Below are 18024 nucleotides of genomic sequence, written 5' to 3'. Positions count from 1 at the left end.
AGAATCAAGGGTGGCTGCTGGATTCTTGACTTGAGTTTTGGATGGGGGATGCCATTTTCTGAGATGAGGAAGGCCAGGGCAGAGTGTAGTGGGGGCCATTGGCTGGCACGGGCCTTTCCTCATGCTCCAGGAACCCTCTACCCAGCCCACCAGGGTCTAACTCTCACTACCAACAAGAATTTTTGTAGCTAAAGTCATCAAGAAGCCAATGATGACCAAATCCACTGGTGACTCTCTATCCTCTTTCTTACTTTTCGTCCTTGTGGAATTGGATGAGCAACTGATTTCAAAGCATCTCTTTTTGTGTAAATGATGCCATTAGCTCTTGGTCCTCCTCTTACCTCTCCAACTTCTTTTATTTGTAGCAGGATGTGGTTACCTTTCTCCTAATTTTTAAATTTATTAAAAAAATTTTTTTTCCCTAGAAACAGGTCTTGATATGTTGCCCAGGCTAGAGTGCAGTGGTTATTCACAGGCATAATCATAGCGCTCTATAGTCTCAAACTCCTGGGCTCAAGTGATCCTCCTGCCTCAGCCTCCTGAGTAGCTGAGATGACACGCTGGAGCCACCACGCCTGAGCCCTCCTAATCTTTTTATTTCTACCCCCTTCTCACTGGCAAAACAGGATGGGTTCTTCATCCTCTCAATCTTCTTTATCTTATCCATTCCAATCTGCCACAGAGAGAGGGTCTTTAAGGATAATAGTGAAGCCCAATTGTGCTATGAGAGGCAATCTGTACTGGTAAAAAAAAAAAAAAAAAAAAAAAAAAGGTGGGGGGGAGGGTTATCTTGTAGGTGCTCTACTCTGAAAGATGCGAAGGTGCAGGCAAGCTGTAATAGGTGGCACAGGGCTCTCCCTGTGCTGGGCTGAGCCAGGGCCCCGGGGGGAAGGGGAGTAGGAAAGGAAAGTGTGAGGGAGACCAGGAGGAAGGAAGCAAGGAGCATGGGAAGTGGACTTGGGATCGGCCAGAAGGTGATCTGAGAGGAGCAGCCAAGACGTGGGACAGGAGCCTCAGAATTCCAGGCAAATTATTGATTAACTGCTGGTAAGAGTGGGCTGGGTTTTTATGCCCACCCAACCCACAGTGGGCTCCAGCAGCCAGGTTATGAATTCATCTCTTTTTTTAATGTTTAGTTTTAATTTTTTTAGAGGCAAGGTCTCACCATGTTTTCCAGGCTGGTCTCGAACTCCTGGACTCAAGGGATCCTCCCACCTAGGCCTCTCAAGGTATGGGGATTACAGGCATGAGCCACCTCCCCCAGCCTTGGATTCATCTCTGTTATGGTATTTGCTGAGTGTCTACTACGTACTATGTGTCAGGCTCTGGTGTCAGACACATGACGGCTGCTGAGTCTCATTCCTGACCCTTCTTCCTCTGTCCTCCGTCAGATGTTTTCTCTTCCCTGGGGCTTTGTCCTGGGTACTCTTATTTCTACTGCCTGGAACTCTCTTTCAGTGAACTTACCTAGAACCACAGACAGGTAAAGGCAAACTTCTACCGGCTCTCTCTCTGTCGGCACAGCCCTCAGGGACTTCAGTTTCAACGGTTCCTAACCCAGCTTTTTCCCCTCAAGCTCGCCCTGCCATATCTCGCTGTCACCAGATCCAGACATTTGGGAATCATCCCAGACTTCTCTCTCTCCTTCAATCCAGTGGCCAATCCAATTGACCGCCAGATGTATTGCATCTGGACCCATGCAGTATAAAGGCCTACATGAGTCAATAGCCCTAGAAGTGCTGCACTTTATTTTTGAGTAAGCTAAAGCAAATAGAAATCGGTAGACTAAACAAGCAAAATCATACATAATTAAAAATCAAGTTTTTCTTTAAATTCTGGCCACATTATTATGACCTTTGCAAATGTGTTTTACTTTGGTTCTTGATCTCCATGACAGCAGGATGGGTAAAATACCGTAAGTAGTTGATGATAACATAGAGGAATGAATCATTCTAACCATTGTACAGTAACATTTAAGTCTCATCCTCTAATCCGTAATTGGCTAAGTTGTTCCAAGTCCAAATTAATTAAGGAAATACAAACAGGAGCATATATATAGTATCAGAATATCTCACTTGTTTTGTTAAGTTTGTCCTGAGCAAATCAGATTTTCTTTTCAACTTGAACTGACCTAATGCAAAATCCAAAATCCAAAATGCTCCAAAATCTAACTTTTTTTTTGAGACAGAGTCAAGCTTTGTCACCCAGGCTGGAGTGCAATGGAGTGATCTCTGCTATCACTACAAACTCTGCCTCCCAGGTTCAAGAAATTCTGCCTCAGCCTCCCGAGTAGATGGGATTACAAGCGTGCACCATCACACCAGGCTAATTTTTTTATTTTTAGTAGAGACAGGATTTCACCATGTTGGCCAGGCTGGTTTCGAACTCCTGACCTCAAATGATCCACCTGCCTTGGCCTCCTAAAGTGCTGGGATTGCAGGCATGAGCCACTGTGCCTGGCCAATCTAACTTTTTAAGCACAGAGAGACAAGTAGAAAATTCCACACTTAACCTCATGTGATGGGGTCGCAGTCAGGATACAGGCACATAATACACAATTTATTCAGTGTTCCCCAAGGGAAAAAAGGACCCTCTCAGCTCCCTTCTGCTGCAATATAACTTTTCTGAGCATGCCAGATATATATGTCATTTTTTAACTAAGTGCTTATGTGTGAGTAAGTGTAAGAAAATGATTGCTTATCAGTAGCGTATCAGTTCAGAATGAGGAATGATGGTGACACCAGACAACTACAGACTGTCCTTGTGGATGGCTGAGACAGGGACACCTTGCTTTCTGATGGTTCAATGTATACCAACATTCTTTTATGTGCAAAATTATTTAAAATATTGTGTAAATTTACCTTCAGCCTATGTGTATAAGGTGTATATGAAACATAAATGAATTTTGTGTTTAGACGTAGATTCTATCCCCAAGATATCTCACTGTGTATATGCAAATATTTCAAAATCCCAAAACATCCAGAACCTGAAACACTTTGGCGTCAAGCATATCAGATAAGGAATACTCATTCTATATACGGAAAAAAGAATCCTTGTGTGCTGACTCTGTGGATTATTGGAAGATAAAGACAATAGATTTAGATTATTATAATGGTCAAGTAAATTATATGCATATCTTATAAATAGATCAACAGGCCTTATGAAAACTCTTTGGTTATTGCCAGATTTTTATCTAAAAGGCAGTGAGAGATCCAGGCCATTATCTGCCATGCTTGAAAAAACTTTATTTATTATTTGTTTGTTTGTTTAGAGACAGAGTCTCACTCTGTTGCCCAGGCTGGAGTGTAGTGGTGAGATCATGGTTGACTGCAGCCTCGACCTCCTGGCCTCAAGTGACCCTCCCACCTCAGCCTCCCAAAGCACTTAGACTACAGGCATAAGCCACTGCACCTGGTTGACAAAGCTTTAATATTGAACCACTTGTTAGCCAAAATGTCACAGAAGTTGTGAATTAATATGACTTCTCTTATAGTAGGTGAAAGTGAATAATTTTTAAAATTATGTGTCTGCATTAAAAAACAAAACAAACACCTTCCTGATCACCAAGATCAGATAACACCTAGGGGATTTTTTGGCTTGTCCATTTGTCAGGGTCCTGGAATAAAACAGAATTATTCTCACTTGGGTAAGGGGATGAAACAATGATTCTGGAGCTCAGTGAGAGCTAGAGCTGGGACCGTGGTTGCCTTGTGGGAGCAGTAGCCTTCAAGGGGAACCCAGGAAACCAGCAGACTGAGACCTGGTGATGCCAACTCAGGGTCAACCTCACAAGGGCACAGAGCAAGACAGAGAAGTGAGAGCACAGGCAGGCACAAACAGAGCACCCAGCACAACCTCACTCTGCTTTGGTCTGGCGCGCATCTGACGTTCCATGATGGTCCCTACCACTTTTTAGGTGGAGGGACTGCAGTTCATCCTTCTGCACTGTGCAGCTGATAGCTGCTCAGATACATACACAATTTTGAGGACTATATATAACTGTTGACTTTTATTTTTTACCCAAGATCCTAATTAATTACTATAAAGAGGCAATTGGGTGAAGTGCACAAATGGCACAGAAGAAGTTTTAGAGCCAGGGGTGGTGGTGTGTGCCTGTAATGTTATCCCAGCTACTCAAGGAGGCTGAGGTGGGAGGATCGCTTAACAGGAGGAGTGGAGACCAGCCTGGGCAATATAGCAAGACCCCAATTTCTTGAAAAATTTTTAAAAGACTGGACACAGTAGTTCACTCCTATAATCCCAGCACTTTGGGATGCCAATGTGGGAGGATCACTGGAGCCCAGGAGTTTGAGACCAGCCTGGACACCAGGGTGAGACCCCATCTCTACAAAAAAATTTAGGCCGGGCGTGGTGGCTCAAGCCTGTAATCCCAGCACTTTGGGAGGCCGAGACGGGCGGATCACGAGGTCAGGAGATCGAGACCATCCTGGCCAACATGGTGAAACCCCGTCTCTACTAAATATACAAAAAATTAGCCGGGCAATGTGGCGGGCGCCTGTAGTCCCAGCTACTCGGGAGGCTGAGGCAGGAGAATGGCGTAAACCCGGGAGGCGGAGCTTGCAGTGAGCCAAGATCGCGCCACTGCACTCCAGCCTGGGTGACAGAGCAAGACTCTGTCTCAATAAAATTAAAAAAAAAAAAAAAATTTTTTTTAAATTAGCTGGGTGGTGGCATGCAACTGTAGTACCAGCTAATCAGGAGGCTAAGGTGGGAGGATCACTGGAACCCAGGAGATCAAGGCTGCAGTGAGCCATGATTGCACCACTACACTCCAGCCTGGGCAACAGAGCTAGTCCTTGTCTAAAAAATATTTTTAAATAAAATAGGCTGGGCATAGTGGCTCATGCCTGTAATCCCAGCACTTTGGGAGGCCACGGTGGGTGGATCATTTGAGGTCAGAAGATCAAGACCTGCCTGGCCAACATGGTGAAACTGCGTCTCTACTAAAAATACAAAAATTAGCTGGATGTAGGTGGTGCAAGCCTATAATCCCAGCTAGTAGGGAGGCTGAGGCAGGAGAAGCGCTTGAATTCAGGAGGCAGAGGTTGCAGTGACCTGAGATAGTGTCACTACACTCTGGCCTGGGTGACAGAGCTAGACTCTGTCTCAAAATAAATAAATAAATAAATAAGTAAAATATAGACGGGTGTAGCGGTGCATGCCTATAGTCCCAGATCCTCATGGGACTGAGGTGGGAGGGTCACTTGAACCCAGGAACTTGAGACTTCAGTGAGCTATGAACATGTCACTGAACTCCAGCCTGGCAATGGAGAGGGACGTGACTCTAAAGAAAAGAAAAGAAAAAGAAGTTTTAGGAAGCCTACTGAAATTATTGCACATATTCTATGAACACTGCAAAGTAGCGAGCACTGAGGGTGAACTGGCCTTGCCTGGTGGGGGGTGCTCGTGGGGGAAGGTTAAAGAGAGATGCCCAAGAACATTCCTGCTCTAAACACTCTGGGAGAATCATATCTCACATTTATTTTTGTTTGTGTGTATATGTTTGTTGTTTTATGTTTTATTATATAATCCTCTTTTTCTTTTATTCTCCAAGTCTTTGATAAAATCTCTTTCATTTGAGAAGACTCTAATAGCCTTCTGACTACATCAAAAGAAGCCGGTGGTTGATCTGGGGTGAGCCCTCGGTGAGAAAACCAGGCTTGATTACTGGGAGACTGACTCATGTTTTGGCTTCTCCTGACCAGGGGTGAGGACAAGGAAGATGGGGTGGGAATGAGGGCTTGGAGGACGGCCAGAGTCTCAGAGCTGTGGGTCCTGGTACTTTGCAAAGAAATGTCATGAAGAAAGCACTCTGATTTGAGGGGAAGCTGGACTTCCATGTTGTGGATGATGGGCTGGTCCTAAGAGGGAGGTGGCCAGTAGGTTCCCTCAGAGAAAGGTTGGTGACAAGGAAAATTGTTTCCTGCCCTGTGCTGTTTTCCTCCTACAGTCGATGGTGGGGAGTTAGGAGTCAGGCTGTGCACACCCTGGGGACAGGGGATTGGGGGACTGTGGCTGTCCTTCTTCCTGTTGTGGGTCTGCACTGTGGTGGCAGCGTTGTTCCAAGAGAGGACCCGGACTTAGGAGCATGAGGAAGCAGTTCCCAGCCAGAGGTGCTAGATACCATCTGGGGAAGGGGTGTTCTTCCTGCCACCCATAGGGGAGGACTTGAATATTCTTATTTGGTATATTCTTAAATATTCTTCCAGAGTGATCTTGGAAGGCAGAAAAACTAAGGAACATCTGGGTAACGTGTAAATTCATTAAAACATAGAATAAAAAAGAAAAGAAAAAACTACTATACTGGGTCCAGGTGTGGTGGCTCACGCCTGCAATCCCAGCACTTTGGGATACTGAGCGGGGTGGATTGCTTGAGGCTGGCATTCAGGCAACATGGCAAAATCCCATCTCTACAAAAAATACAAAAGTTATCTGGGCATGGTGGTGTGCGCTTGTAGTCCCAGCCACTCAGAGGCTGAGTTGGGAGTATGGCTTGAGCCTGGTAGGCGGAGGTTGTAGGGAGCCAAGATCGTACCACTGCACTCCAGTCTGGGTGACAGCAGAAGACCCTTTCTCAAAAATAAAATTAACAACAACAAAAAACCCACTATACTGGAATTACTCTAAAGTAGATGATACAAAATACCATGCATTTTCCTGATATGTATCCTTTATCATTTTCTTTTTTCTGTTTTTTTTTTTTTTTTTTGAGACAGGGTCTCATTCTGTCACCTAGGATTTCCCACCTTAACTTCCTAAGTAGCTGGGACTACAGGCATGGGCCACCACACCTGGCTAATTTTTGTGTTTTTTATAGACAGAGGGTTATACTATATTGCCCAGACTGGTCTCAAACTCCTGGGCTCAAGCGATCCACCCACCTAGGCGTCCCAAAGTGCTGGGATTACAGCGTGAGCCACCGCGCCCTGCCTCATTTTCATTTTTGACACTTTCCATGACTGTATAGAATGTTCTTTCTTCAAATTAAAAGTAATTTAAAAACTATTTGAGGAATGCCATGATACAATAATGCTTAATAGTAATAGCACATTGTAGACTAGGAGCCCAAACAACTAAAAAAACAGAATTTTTAGAACAGCAATATCTTTTAAAATGTCAAATCAAAACAAACACCATTTTAAGTTTACTTAAATATTTAAAATGATTGTACTGAGAACCATTGTCTGTATGTCTTTATTATTGTTGAAAGGAGTTAGCCAGCTTACTTTAGGCAGAAAGTAAGGGAAGGGTCCCCGGAGAACCTCCAACCCATGTTTTGTGCAGATAAGGGAGCGTGCACAGGAGGCTTGCCTAAACATGTCCCTAGCGGATGAAGGGCCCACATATGCACTGGGGGAGTGCAGTGGAGCCACCAGGAATTCATGCCTTATACAAACAGGAAACTCAGCCCCATCAGCTTTTATATAGGAGCTCTTGTATTCAATTACGAAGGGGCAACCGGCAACCTGCTTTCAGGACCCCACTCTTTCCCGAGAGCTTCCCTTTTTGCTTAATAAATTCTATGCCACTCATTCTCCGATGTCCGCGTACCTATGTCTTCCTGGGCATAAGACAAGAACACAGACCCAACTGAGCTGAGGAGCAAAAAATCCTGCATCACTGTTGTCAAGTTTTACTTTAGATTTTAAGTTGGTAGTTTATGTTAAATTATTGTTTTCATTTGAAAAGGAGATTATTTGGTTATTAATAAAGTGTATGTATGTATAGAAATATATGTATGAAACAAAATAAACTATTTTTTGCTAGTAGTGGTACTTGCTGGCTGCACATTGCATTGAGGGCTACTTTTTACTGCTTTTGCCACCCTTCATCCCACATAACTGATCACTAAATCCTATCCATTCTATTCCATTCATTCATACAAAAAGTATTCATTGTATATGAATGTTCATAGCAACTTTGTTCATAATAGCCCAAAACTGGAAACTTGGAAACCACCCAAATGTCCTTTAATGGGTTGAATGGGATGAATAAATTCTAGTACATCCAAGCCATGGAATACTACTCAGTAATTAGAAGGAGTGAAATATTGATACACACAACTCAGATGAACTTCAAAGAAATTATGAATGAATAAAAGCTCTTGGGAGTGGTGGTTCATGCCTGTACTCCCAGCATTTTGGGAGGCCAAGGCGGTTGGATCACTTGAGCCCAGGGGTTCTAGACTAGCCTGGGCAACATGGTGAAACCCCATCATTACAAAAATACAAAAAATTAGCCAGGCGAGGTGGCGCGTGTCCGTAGTCCCAGCTACTCAGGAGGCTGGGGTGGGAGAATCACCCGAGTCCAGGAGATAGAGGCTGCAATGAGCTAAGATCATGACACTGCACTCCAGCCTGGGTGACAGAGTGAGATCCTGTCTTGCTCTGTCACCAGTCCCAAAAAATACATACTGCACATACCCATCTATAAAACATTTGTGAAACAGAATAATTATAGAGATGAACAGATTAGTTGTTCCCAGGGGTTAATGATGGGGGGATGGGTGTGGCTATAAGGAGGTAACACTAGAAAGTCTTCTGCTAATGGCTTGAATATCTTCATTGTGGTAGCAAAGCTTCACATGTGATAAAATTACACAGAGCTCTGCACACACACACACACACACGAGTGCATCTAATAACTGGTGAAATCTGAATAAGCTCTATGGGTTGTAGCAATGTCATTTGATTGTTTTTGATATTTTAATATAGTTGCATAAGATGTTAATGGTGAAGGAGGCTGGGTAAAGGCTGCATTGTTGTTTCCTATGCATTTCTTTGCAACCTCCTGTGAATCTATAATTATTTCAAAAAAATTTTTTTAAGTATTTAGGAATTGTCTACATTGTGCTGTGCATTTTCTTTCTTTATATTTGTTCCCTCTTTTACCTCCCTTCTGTTGCCCTGTGTTTAGGCCCTTCCCACCTCTCTCTGACTTGTCTATTCTGTTTCAAATGTATCTTCCACGCTCCTATCAGATGGATCTTTTAAACTAATGCTTTTTTTTTTTTTTTTTTTTGAAACGGAGTCTTGCTCTGTCGCCCAGTCTGGAGTGCAGTGGCGCGATCTCGGCTCACTGCAAGCTCCGCCTCCCAGGTTCACACCATTCTCCTGCCTCAGCCTCCCGAGTAGCTGGGACTACAGGTGCCCGCCACCACGCCTGGCTAATTTTTTGTATTTTTAGTAGAGACGGGGTTTCACTGTGTTAGTCAGGATGTCAGGATGATCTCGATCTCCTGACCTCGTGATCCATCCGTCTCGACCTCCCAAAGTGATGAGATTACAGGCCTGAGGCACCGCGCCCCGCCCTAAACTAATGCTTCTTAAACTCTACCATACAAATGGGCCACCTGGGATCTTGTTACAGTGCAAGTTCTGATTCGGTTTGTCTTGGGGACTTGGGATTCTGCATTTCTAACAAGTTCCCAGCTGATGCCAATATGGCTGGTCCTGGATCATACTTTGAGTAGCAAGGATCTTAAGTAATTTTCTTTCATGGTATACCCATATTTAAATCCATCTAGTTGATTCTCATTGTTCACAGAATAAAGTTCAGTCAGAGCATGTACCTCTTTGCTCAAAAGTCTCTAATGACACCCCAGTGACCCTCAGAATAAAATCCAAATGCTTTACAATGACCTATAAGGTCCTGCAAGACCTTCCCCACCCTGAAACTCTCTGACCCCAGCTCCTATCACTCTCTCCTTTTCCACTCCATCTCTAGCTTCACTGGCCTTACTGATGTCAGGATCATGTCCCAGGTATAGTCTTGCCATGGGACCTTTGCACTGGTGATCCCTCTGTCTGGAATGCTCTTCCTCCAGAAATCCACATTCTTAACTCCCTAAATTCCCTCAATTGTATGCACAAATTTCCTTCTCAATGTGGCCTTTCCAATGAGGCCTATTCCCTTTTTTTTTTTTTTTTTTTTTTTTTTGAGACGGAGTCTCACTCTGTCGCCCAGGCTGGAGTGCAGTGGCGCAATCTCGGCTCACTGCAAGCTCCGCCTCCCGGGTTCACGCCATTCTCCTGCCTCAGCCTCCTGAGTAGCTGGGACTACAGGCACCTGCCACCACGCCCGGCTAATTTTTTGTATTTTTAGTAGAGACGGTGTTTCACTGTGGTCTCCATCTCCTGACCTTCTGATCCACCCGCCTCGGCCTCCCAAAGTGCTGGGATTACAGGCGTGAGCCACCGCGCCAGCCTCTATTCCCCTTTTTTTTTTTTTTTTTTTTTTTTTTTTTTTTTTTTTTTTTATTTTTTTTTTTTTTTGAGGCGGAGTCTCGCTCTGTCGCCCGGACTGGAGTGCAGTGGCCCGATCTCAGCTCACTGCAAGCTCCGCCTCCCGGGTTTGCGCCATTCTCCCGCCTCAGCCTCCCGAGTAGCTGGGACTACAGGCGCCCGCCACCTCGCCCGGCTAGTTTTTGTATTTTTAGTAGAGACGGGGTTTCACTGTGTTAGCCAGGATGGTCTCGATCTCCTGACCTCGTGATCCGCCCGTCTCGGCCTCCCAAAGTGCTGGGATTACAGGCTTGAGCCACCGCGCCCGGCCTATTCCCCTTTTTAATGGCAACCTACTACCCTCCCAACTCATTCCTGACCTTCCTTGCTCTCTCTACTTTTTCTTTTACCAAACACTTAGCACTTTCTAACATGCTTTGTAATTTATTTATATGTTGTACCTATTGCTTATGTTTTTATTTTATTTTATTTTATTTTATTGAGATGGAGTCTTACTCTTTTACCCGACTAGAGTACAGTGCAGTGATCTTGGCTCACTGCAACCTCCCCTTCCCGGGTTCAAGGGATTCTCCTGCCTCAGCCTCCCAAGTAGCTGGGACTACAGGTGCCCACCACCGCACGCAGTTAATTTTTGTATTTTTAGTAGAGACAGGGTTTCACCATGTTGGCCAGGCTGGTTTCAAACTCCTGACCTCAGGTGATCTGCCCACCTCGGCCTCCCAAAGTGTTAGGATTACAGGAATGAGCCACCAAGCCTGGCCTTCTACTGCTTATTGTTCACGTTTTCCTAAGGATAGGAATCTTTGTTTTGTTGTTTAGTGAATCTCAAGTGGCTAGATGGTGTCTCTACGTGATTGTGGGTGTGAATAATGATCAAAACTGCTTACCATACATACATGAGAGAGATGGACCCTGGCCTATCTCTCCACACTATCTCCCACTGCTTTGTCCCATATACTTTGTGTTCCAGATGTCCTAAACACTAACATTTGCATGAATGCACAATAGTTTATTTTTCCTCCTTGCTGTATATTGCTCCTTCTAGGTCTTTCTCCCATTTGTTTCTTATCCTTCAGTGTTCAACTCAAGATATATTTACTTATCTCTGTTATATGAGCACTCTTGATGGCGTGAAAATGCGCCATTTATTGCCCCATTCTACTTATGTATACCTCTATTATTACACTTCTCTTCCTCTATTTCAATAATTTGTTTTCCTATTGAATCAGGGTCTGCACAGGAAACAGAAGGCACACTCAGAGGAAATTATAAAAATAGTTTTATGAGAAACTATTTTCAGAAGTGAGCATTTAAGGGAGTCTGTTATTGGATACAGGAACCCAGTGAGTGTCGGATCCTTGGAAGAGGTAACTGCAATTGCAGAGGAACCACCAGAGCTGCCACGCCAAAATGATGCCTCCCATTGACTGAACTCAATCAGAAGACACAGAGCAATGAGCCACAGTGATCCAGCCCCCCTCCCTGGAGGCAGGGAGAAGGGAAGAAAAAGGTGGAGAATAGATCTGGAGGAGAGGGGGAGAACAGAGACCAACTAAATCTCTGTAGTAAATGAAAGGTTCCTGAGGGCAGGACCAATTCTCTTTCATCCCTGTAGCCCCACACATAGCACAAGGTTTAGCCTAGAGTAAGTATTCAGTAAGTCCTTGTGAAAGCAAACTACAGTGTCAGAGCATGTATTGCATTTAACTTAGTATTTTAAGGAAGGGAGGCTGGAAGGCAAGCAAGTTGTTCATTAACTCTTAAAAATATTTTTTTTCTTTCATAGAGATGAGGTCTCACTTTGTTGCCCAAGTTGGTCTTGAGCTCCTGGCCTCAACTGATCCTCCCACCTCAGCCTCCCGAAGTACTGGGATTCCACGCATGAACCACCATGCCTGACCCTGTCTGTTACCTATTTTGGCCAATTTTCATTTATGTTCACACAAGATTTTTTTATACTTTTCTTAGTATATCTAATTTATGTATTCATTTATTTATGTATTTATTTATTTTTTATTATTTTTATTTTTTGAGATGGAGTCTCACTCTGACACCCAGGCTGGAGTGCAATGGCAAGATCTTGTCTCACTGCAACCTCCGTCTCCTGGATTCAAGTGATTCTCTTGCTCAGCCTTCTGAGTAGCTGGGATTACACACATGCGCCCCCACATCCAGCTAATTGTTTTTGTTTTTGTTTTGAGCTCGCATCTCACTCTGTTGCCAGGCTAGAGTGCAGTGGGGTGATCTGGGCTCACAGCAACCTCCCACTCCCTGGTTCAAGCGGTTCTCCTGCCTCAGCCTCCCGAGTACCTGGGGTTACAGGCACACGCCACCACGCCCAACTAATTTTTGTATTTTTAGTAGAGACAGGGCTTCACCATGTTGGCCAGGCTGGTCTCGAACTCCTGATCTCAGGTGATCCACCTGCCTCGGCCTCCCAAAGTGCTGGGATTATAGGCATGAGCCACCGTGCCCGGCCATTGTATCTAAGTTAGATGACAACAGCACAACAAGGACACAATTCATTTTGATCATCCTATTTTGCTGAGTTCAGTCTAATATCTCCAGAAGTGACACAAACCTGGAAACAGAAATATCCATGTGGGGCTATTGGCACAGGACACAAAGCATGAGAACCACAAAATATTTCAATCAGTGATGCTCGTCCATCAGTTGAACAATATTACCTCCAGAAAATGGCACACAGTAGGCAATTAATAAAAGCTTCTTGACTGTCTAGAGTCAGGTAAGCCAAGGACATTTTTGAGGCATGAAGTAATCCAGATATTTTAAGGAGACAGATGAGGCCACTAGGTCGGTTGATCAACCGTCCCAGTTTGCCTGGGACTTTCCTGGTTTTGTCCCTCAGCCTGGGAAACCCTGAGTCCTGGGTAAACAGGGACAGTTAGTCACCCTATGATTACAGCCAATTTTTTAAAATGTAGTTTTTTATTCCTTATGATATAGCTTCATTGAGAGGTAGCATTCAAAGATGATTAAGCCATTACAGCTCTTGGACAGTTATCTTGAGTTTGGTAAAACTTGGAACTGTCTCTAACTGGGATCTGGTGACTTCACTGATTATCCAGTTAAGAAATCCTAAGATAGGCCGGGTGCGGTGGCTCAAGCCTGTAATCCCAGCACTTTGGGAGGCTGAGACAGGGGGATCATGAGGTCAGGAGATCGAGACCATCCTGGCTAACACAGTGAAACCCTGTCTCTACTAAAAAAAATACAAAAAACTAGCCGGGCGAGGTGGCGGGCGCCTGTAGTCCCAGCTACTCGGGAGGCTGAGGCAGGAGAATGGCGTAAACCCGGGAGGCGGAGCTTGCAGTGAGCTAAGATCCAGCCACTGCACTCCAGCCTGGGCGACAGAGCAAGACTCTGTCTCAGAAAAAAAAAAAAAAAAGAAGTCCTAAGACAAACTTCACTGCTGGTATTCTATTAACCCCAATCCTTATAAAACTACTTAATCTATTAATTCCCCAGGTGTACAATCAAAACATACTCTAGCATATTTCTAGAAATAATAAGCCTCTCTTGCCACTGATTTCCTCAGGTTTCTGAGTGTATTTCCAAACACCTTGCCAGCCTTCTCTGTAAACTGCCAATCCCTTGTTCTAATATTCTGCAAGAGAAATATGCAGACACAACTATTGTACCACTGACCATTTCAAATCTCTGCATATGCTAAGCGAGAAAATGGTTGAGAACAATAGAAGACTTTTTGCAGTAAGTCCTTATCCTCAAACTTTTGGCTGAACTGTAGGAACCTGATATGCAATAAATGTCCTGGTATTGAACCAGATAAACTCCTTTACAGTGAGAAACATCATACAGAGACTGATTTATGTGTTCTTTATGTCTGTCCAGGAAATATTTAGCCAGTATTTATAATGTATGAGAGATTTTAGGGGAAAAAAAGGCAAATGGATTGTTCGAATCTTGGTAGGAAAGGCTAATGCTACTGAAGCAAATAAAAAATAAAATCCAACTGCTGAATTCAGTCACAACATGCAAGTGATCATCCATCTAACAACAGTTCGCTTTTAGGAAGAATAGATAAACCAGTCACCAAAACTATCATCAGCCTATATGATGTGATATTAAAGGAAACAATTCAGTTCATACTTCGGGTTTAAATTATTATTAATTTTTTCTTTTCTTTTCATGAGATGGAGTCTCACTCTGTCGCCCAGGCTGGAGTGCAGTGGCGTGATCTTGGCTCACTGCAAGCTCCGCCTCCTGGGCTCACGCCATTTTCCTGCCTCAGCCTCCCAAGTAGCTGGGACTAGGAGCAGCTGGGACTACGAGTAGCTGGGACTACAGATGCCTCCCAACACGCCCGGCTAATTTTTTGTATTTTTAGTAGAGACGGGTTTTCACCGTGTTAGCCAGGATGGTCTCGATCTCCTGACCTCGTGATCCGCCCGCCTCGGCCTCCCAAAGTACTGGGATTACAAGTGTGAGCCACCGCGCCCAGCCAATTATTATTAATTTTTATCTTTATGACAGTCATTGACATTTTGGGTAATAAAAATAAATCTGGTGATAAAAATAAATGATTAAGCAGTCTTAATCATTTGAAAATCAACTATTTCTAAAGTTTAAAAAATTACCTAAATATTTAAAATCACCATCACCTGAAAAAGTTAATAATAATAATGAAAGCTATCTTTATTAAGCATCTTCTACTGTCCCAGGCACCATATTAGAAGTTTTACATAGAGCCTCATTTAATCCTTTCAACCTGATGAGTATTACCAATCCTATTTCATAGATAAATAAGATAAGGATCAGAGAAGGTAAGTAATTTGCTCACTATCACAAACTGTTAAGGTAGACAACCAGCATTCTATCTAACCCACGTCTCTGTTCTTTCCACAACATCACATCATTACCTTAAAAACAACAACAACAACAACAACAACAAACACTTAAAGACATGTAAAAATACTATGCTGGTAACTATATTACTTTGCTTCTATGTAATTTTATTTTGAGAATTAAGAATGAAATTAAATAAGAAACCTTATATGGCATTATAAAATCTACTATAATCATACCTTTTATGTATTGCAGAGGTATTTGTTTCTTTAGTGCTTGTTGAATGGTACTAGCTAATAATTGTACTCATTTCTCTAATTTGCTCACATATTTCAATCTCTGAAAAAGTTGCCAAAAGCTGTTAACAGAGAACAATGGACATATTTTTAAAGTTTACTAAATCAGAACAACATGGGCACATGCTAAAGATTAACTTGGAATCATTTACATATATGCCTTCTAAAAAAAAAAAGGTGGTGCTTTTCATAAGTGCAGAAAAAGGAATGTAACCTATTTCTTGCAAGGGCATTTGAGTGGATCTCCTATTCTCACACATGGCTTTGTTTTCAAATTCTTGAAAGTGCAGAAATTCTTTTAATTTAAAGGTGAGCCCATGGAAAATCTGGACCAGCTGTAGAAAACCATCCAAGAACTCAGTGCCACAGCCATTTTTTTGGTTGTGACATCAACCCCCGGGTGATCTGACCCTCTGCTCACCAGTGTTCTAAATTATCCAAGAGAGGTACTTCTGTTTCCACTGCTGCAAGCGAGATGCCTCCATGGAATTCATTGTCTCATTAGCTGATACTGCCTAGAGGATGTTAGAGAGGAACTCAGGCAGCCTTTAGACTCAAGAGAGAGACTCATGCTGTCGAAAGAAGGAAGACTCACAAAGGGTCTAAATTCAGTGCACTGGAGAGGAAGAGTTGGGAAACAGCCACATCTCACCGTGCTATTTGAGGAACCTGGAAAAACAGATCATCGTGACTTTCTTCAAGGTCATGCAGAGTTTAAGTGATTTTTACTGTCCCACATTCCAGCATGTCCTCTTCTATGAATTCATTTCCTATGGTAGTTCATCATTCTCTATTTACGGCATTTTTATTAGGTAACAGTATCTCATCTTTTCCCCATAATTATGCTGCCGCATATTTTTAGAAATTTTCCCACCCGCCATTGTCAGGGACTGAGGGGTTGCATGAATGTTGAGTTTGAAAATTCTGTTCTTGCATCAGACAGGTAAAAGTGGCCTTATTCATATTTCTGTTTTCAATGTCTGGAAAAAAGTCCCAGGGAGAGAAAAACAAGATAAAGCATCATGTTGTCCACTGGTAAAATCTGTACATGGAAAGTAGGCTAAGCTAGAGTAATCGGTTTAAGGTAGCAGTAAATAGTGTCTACAGCTCTTTACTTGGTTAACCTCAGTTAACCAGGACCTGGCAGAATGGGGATTGAAATCAGGGGGCTCATCCGCGGTTTCCTCAAATACTGATTTTATCAGGTTGGGCTGATAATTCCATAAACTGTCTGAGCATTGATCCTTGAATGTGATCGTTTTCAAAGTGATTCTTTTTCTGTTTGGGTTTATTTATTTATTTTGAGACAGAATCTCACTGTGTTGTCCAGGCTAGGGTGCAGTGGTGCAATCTTGGCTCACTGCAACCTCTGCCTCCCGGGTTCAAGCCATTCTCCTGTCTCAGCCTCCCGAGTAGCTGGGATTACAAGCATGTACCACCACAATCGGGTAATTTTTGTATTTCACAATGCAGGCCAGGCTGGCCTCCAACTCCTGACCTCAAGTGATCGGACCGCCTTGGCCTCCCAAAGTGTTGAGATTACAGGCGTGAGCCACCACACCCGGCTCCGCTTAGATTTTGCCAGTGGTTTTGCAGGGATGGTGTGTCTCCCCGCCTCTACCTCCTCCTCTTCCTGGCTGTTTTGAAAAAGAGAAGAAATGGATTGGAACAGCCCAGGAGATTGCCTGAGTTTTGCTGGCAGCCTCTGAAGGAGCCCACAGTATTTCTACCTTCCCCGGCAAGAACACGGAGTGGCTTTGTTCTGCCCCCGCCGGAGGGGCCGGGCATCTGCGGAGCCCGGCCTTGGACTTGGGAGCGGCTTTCTCTGGCCCCTGGAGAAATGAGCAAGAGAGGCGAGGAGAGAAATTTGTGTCCTGAAGGATGTTGCTTCTCACCTGTCATTCATAAGACGCGCTCGAGTGCTGCCCCCTGGAGGCGTCTGTGCCACTGGCTGGAAGTCAGAGCCTGGGGCACAGGTGTCGGCAACCTCCAGAGTGGAAGCCAACCCCGCGGCCCGGGCCTGCAGGTGACACCGGTGGACGTGGCCTGCAGAGGACCTGCGAGTCTGGGCCTGAAGCAAGCAGAGGCCTCTCCACTCCAGCTGAACGGCGATGGTTGTCAGGAAGGAATATGGGCTCACTGTGGAAAGAACATTCAGTTTTTCAAAAGAAGCCAGAAATACGGATGCTAATGTGAAATTCCTGATTTTTCAAACTTGGCAACCTAACCCGGTTAAAAAAAAAAAAAAAAGAAAACACGCAAGGAAAAAAAAAAGCATTGCTGTGGCAGGACCACGAGTCATAGGTACAATGCGTTGTACACATTAGAAAGAGAACATCGCTCCGGGCAGATAAAGCGGGGGGCGGGGGGAAGTAGTGGGTGTTTATGTGCCGAGTCAAAGATGCCTATAAGCAGTTGCTCCCCTGCCTGACTGCTGGGCTTAATGCGAGGATCTTGGCTGGATGTCAGCCTCCTTGTGGGGATACTGACACAGCTGCAGCAGCCCTGAGACAGCCACCAAGCCGGCCTGCCCATGCCAGATTCTGTCCTTGGGCCCCAGGTTCACAAATTCTGGATGCTGGAACAGGTAACCAGAGGGCAGGAAAGCCAGTGCAACTTGCAAGTCTACCCTTGTT

At 44.1% G+C, this 18024-nt stretch overlaps 1 protein-coding gene across 2 annotated transcripts in view; it reads right to left on the bottom strand.

Moving 5' to 3' along the window:
• Positions 1-17416, bottom strand: part of CLUL1 (clusterin like 1) — a 57228-nt gene extending 39812 nt beyond the window's left edge. The window contains exons 1-2 of one of the 2 annotated variants that reach the window (XM_010354898.2): positions 17284-17416; positions 5184-5305 (exon numbers count right to left, since the gene is read on the bottom strand). In XM_010354898.2, the coding sequence (XP_010353200.2) occupies positions 5184-5203 (20 nt within the window). In that variant the 5' untranslated portion in view covers positions 5204-5305; positions 17284-17416. The remainder of the gene's footprint in view (positions 1-5183; positions 5306-17283) is intronic. The other variant, XM_010354900.2, reaches the window with a different exon arrangement.
• Between the last annotated feature and the right edge of the window lie 608 nt (positions 17417-18024).

The sequence above is a fragment of the Rhinopithecus roxellana genome, chromosome 21 (assembly GCF_007565055.1).
Source record: "Rhinopithecus roxellana isolate Shanxi Qingling chromosome 21, ASM756505v1, whole genome shotgun sequence".
Taxonomy (NCBI): domain Eukaryota; kingdom Metazoa; phylum Chordata; class Mammalia; order Primates; family Cercopithecidae; genus Rhinopithecus; species Rhinopithecus roxellana.
The sequence above is the reverse complement of the archived record's forward strand: the minus strand, read 5'-3'. Positions and strand labels throughout refer to the sequence as shown.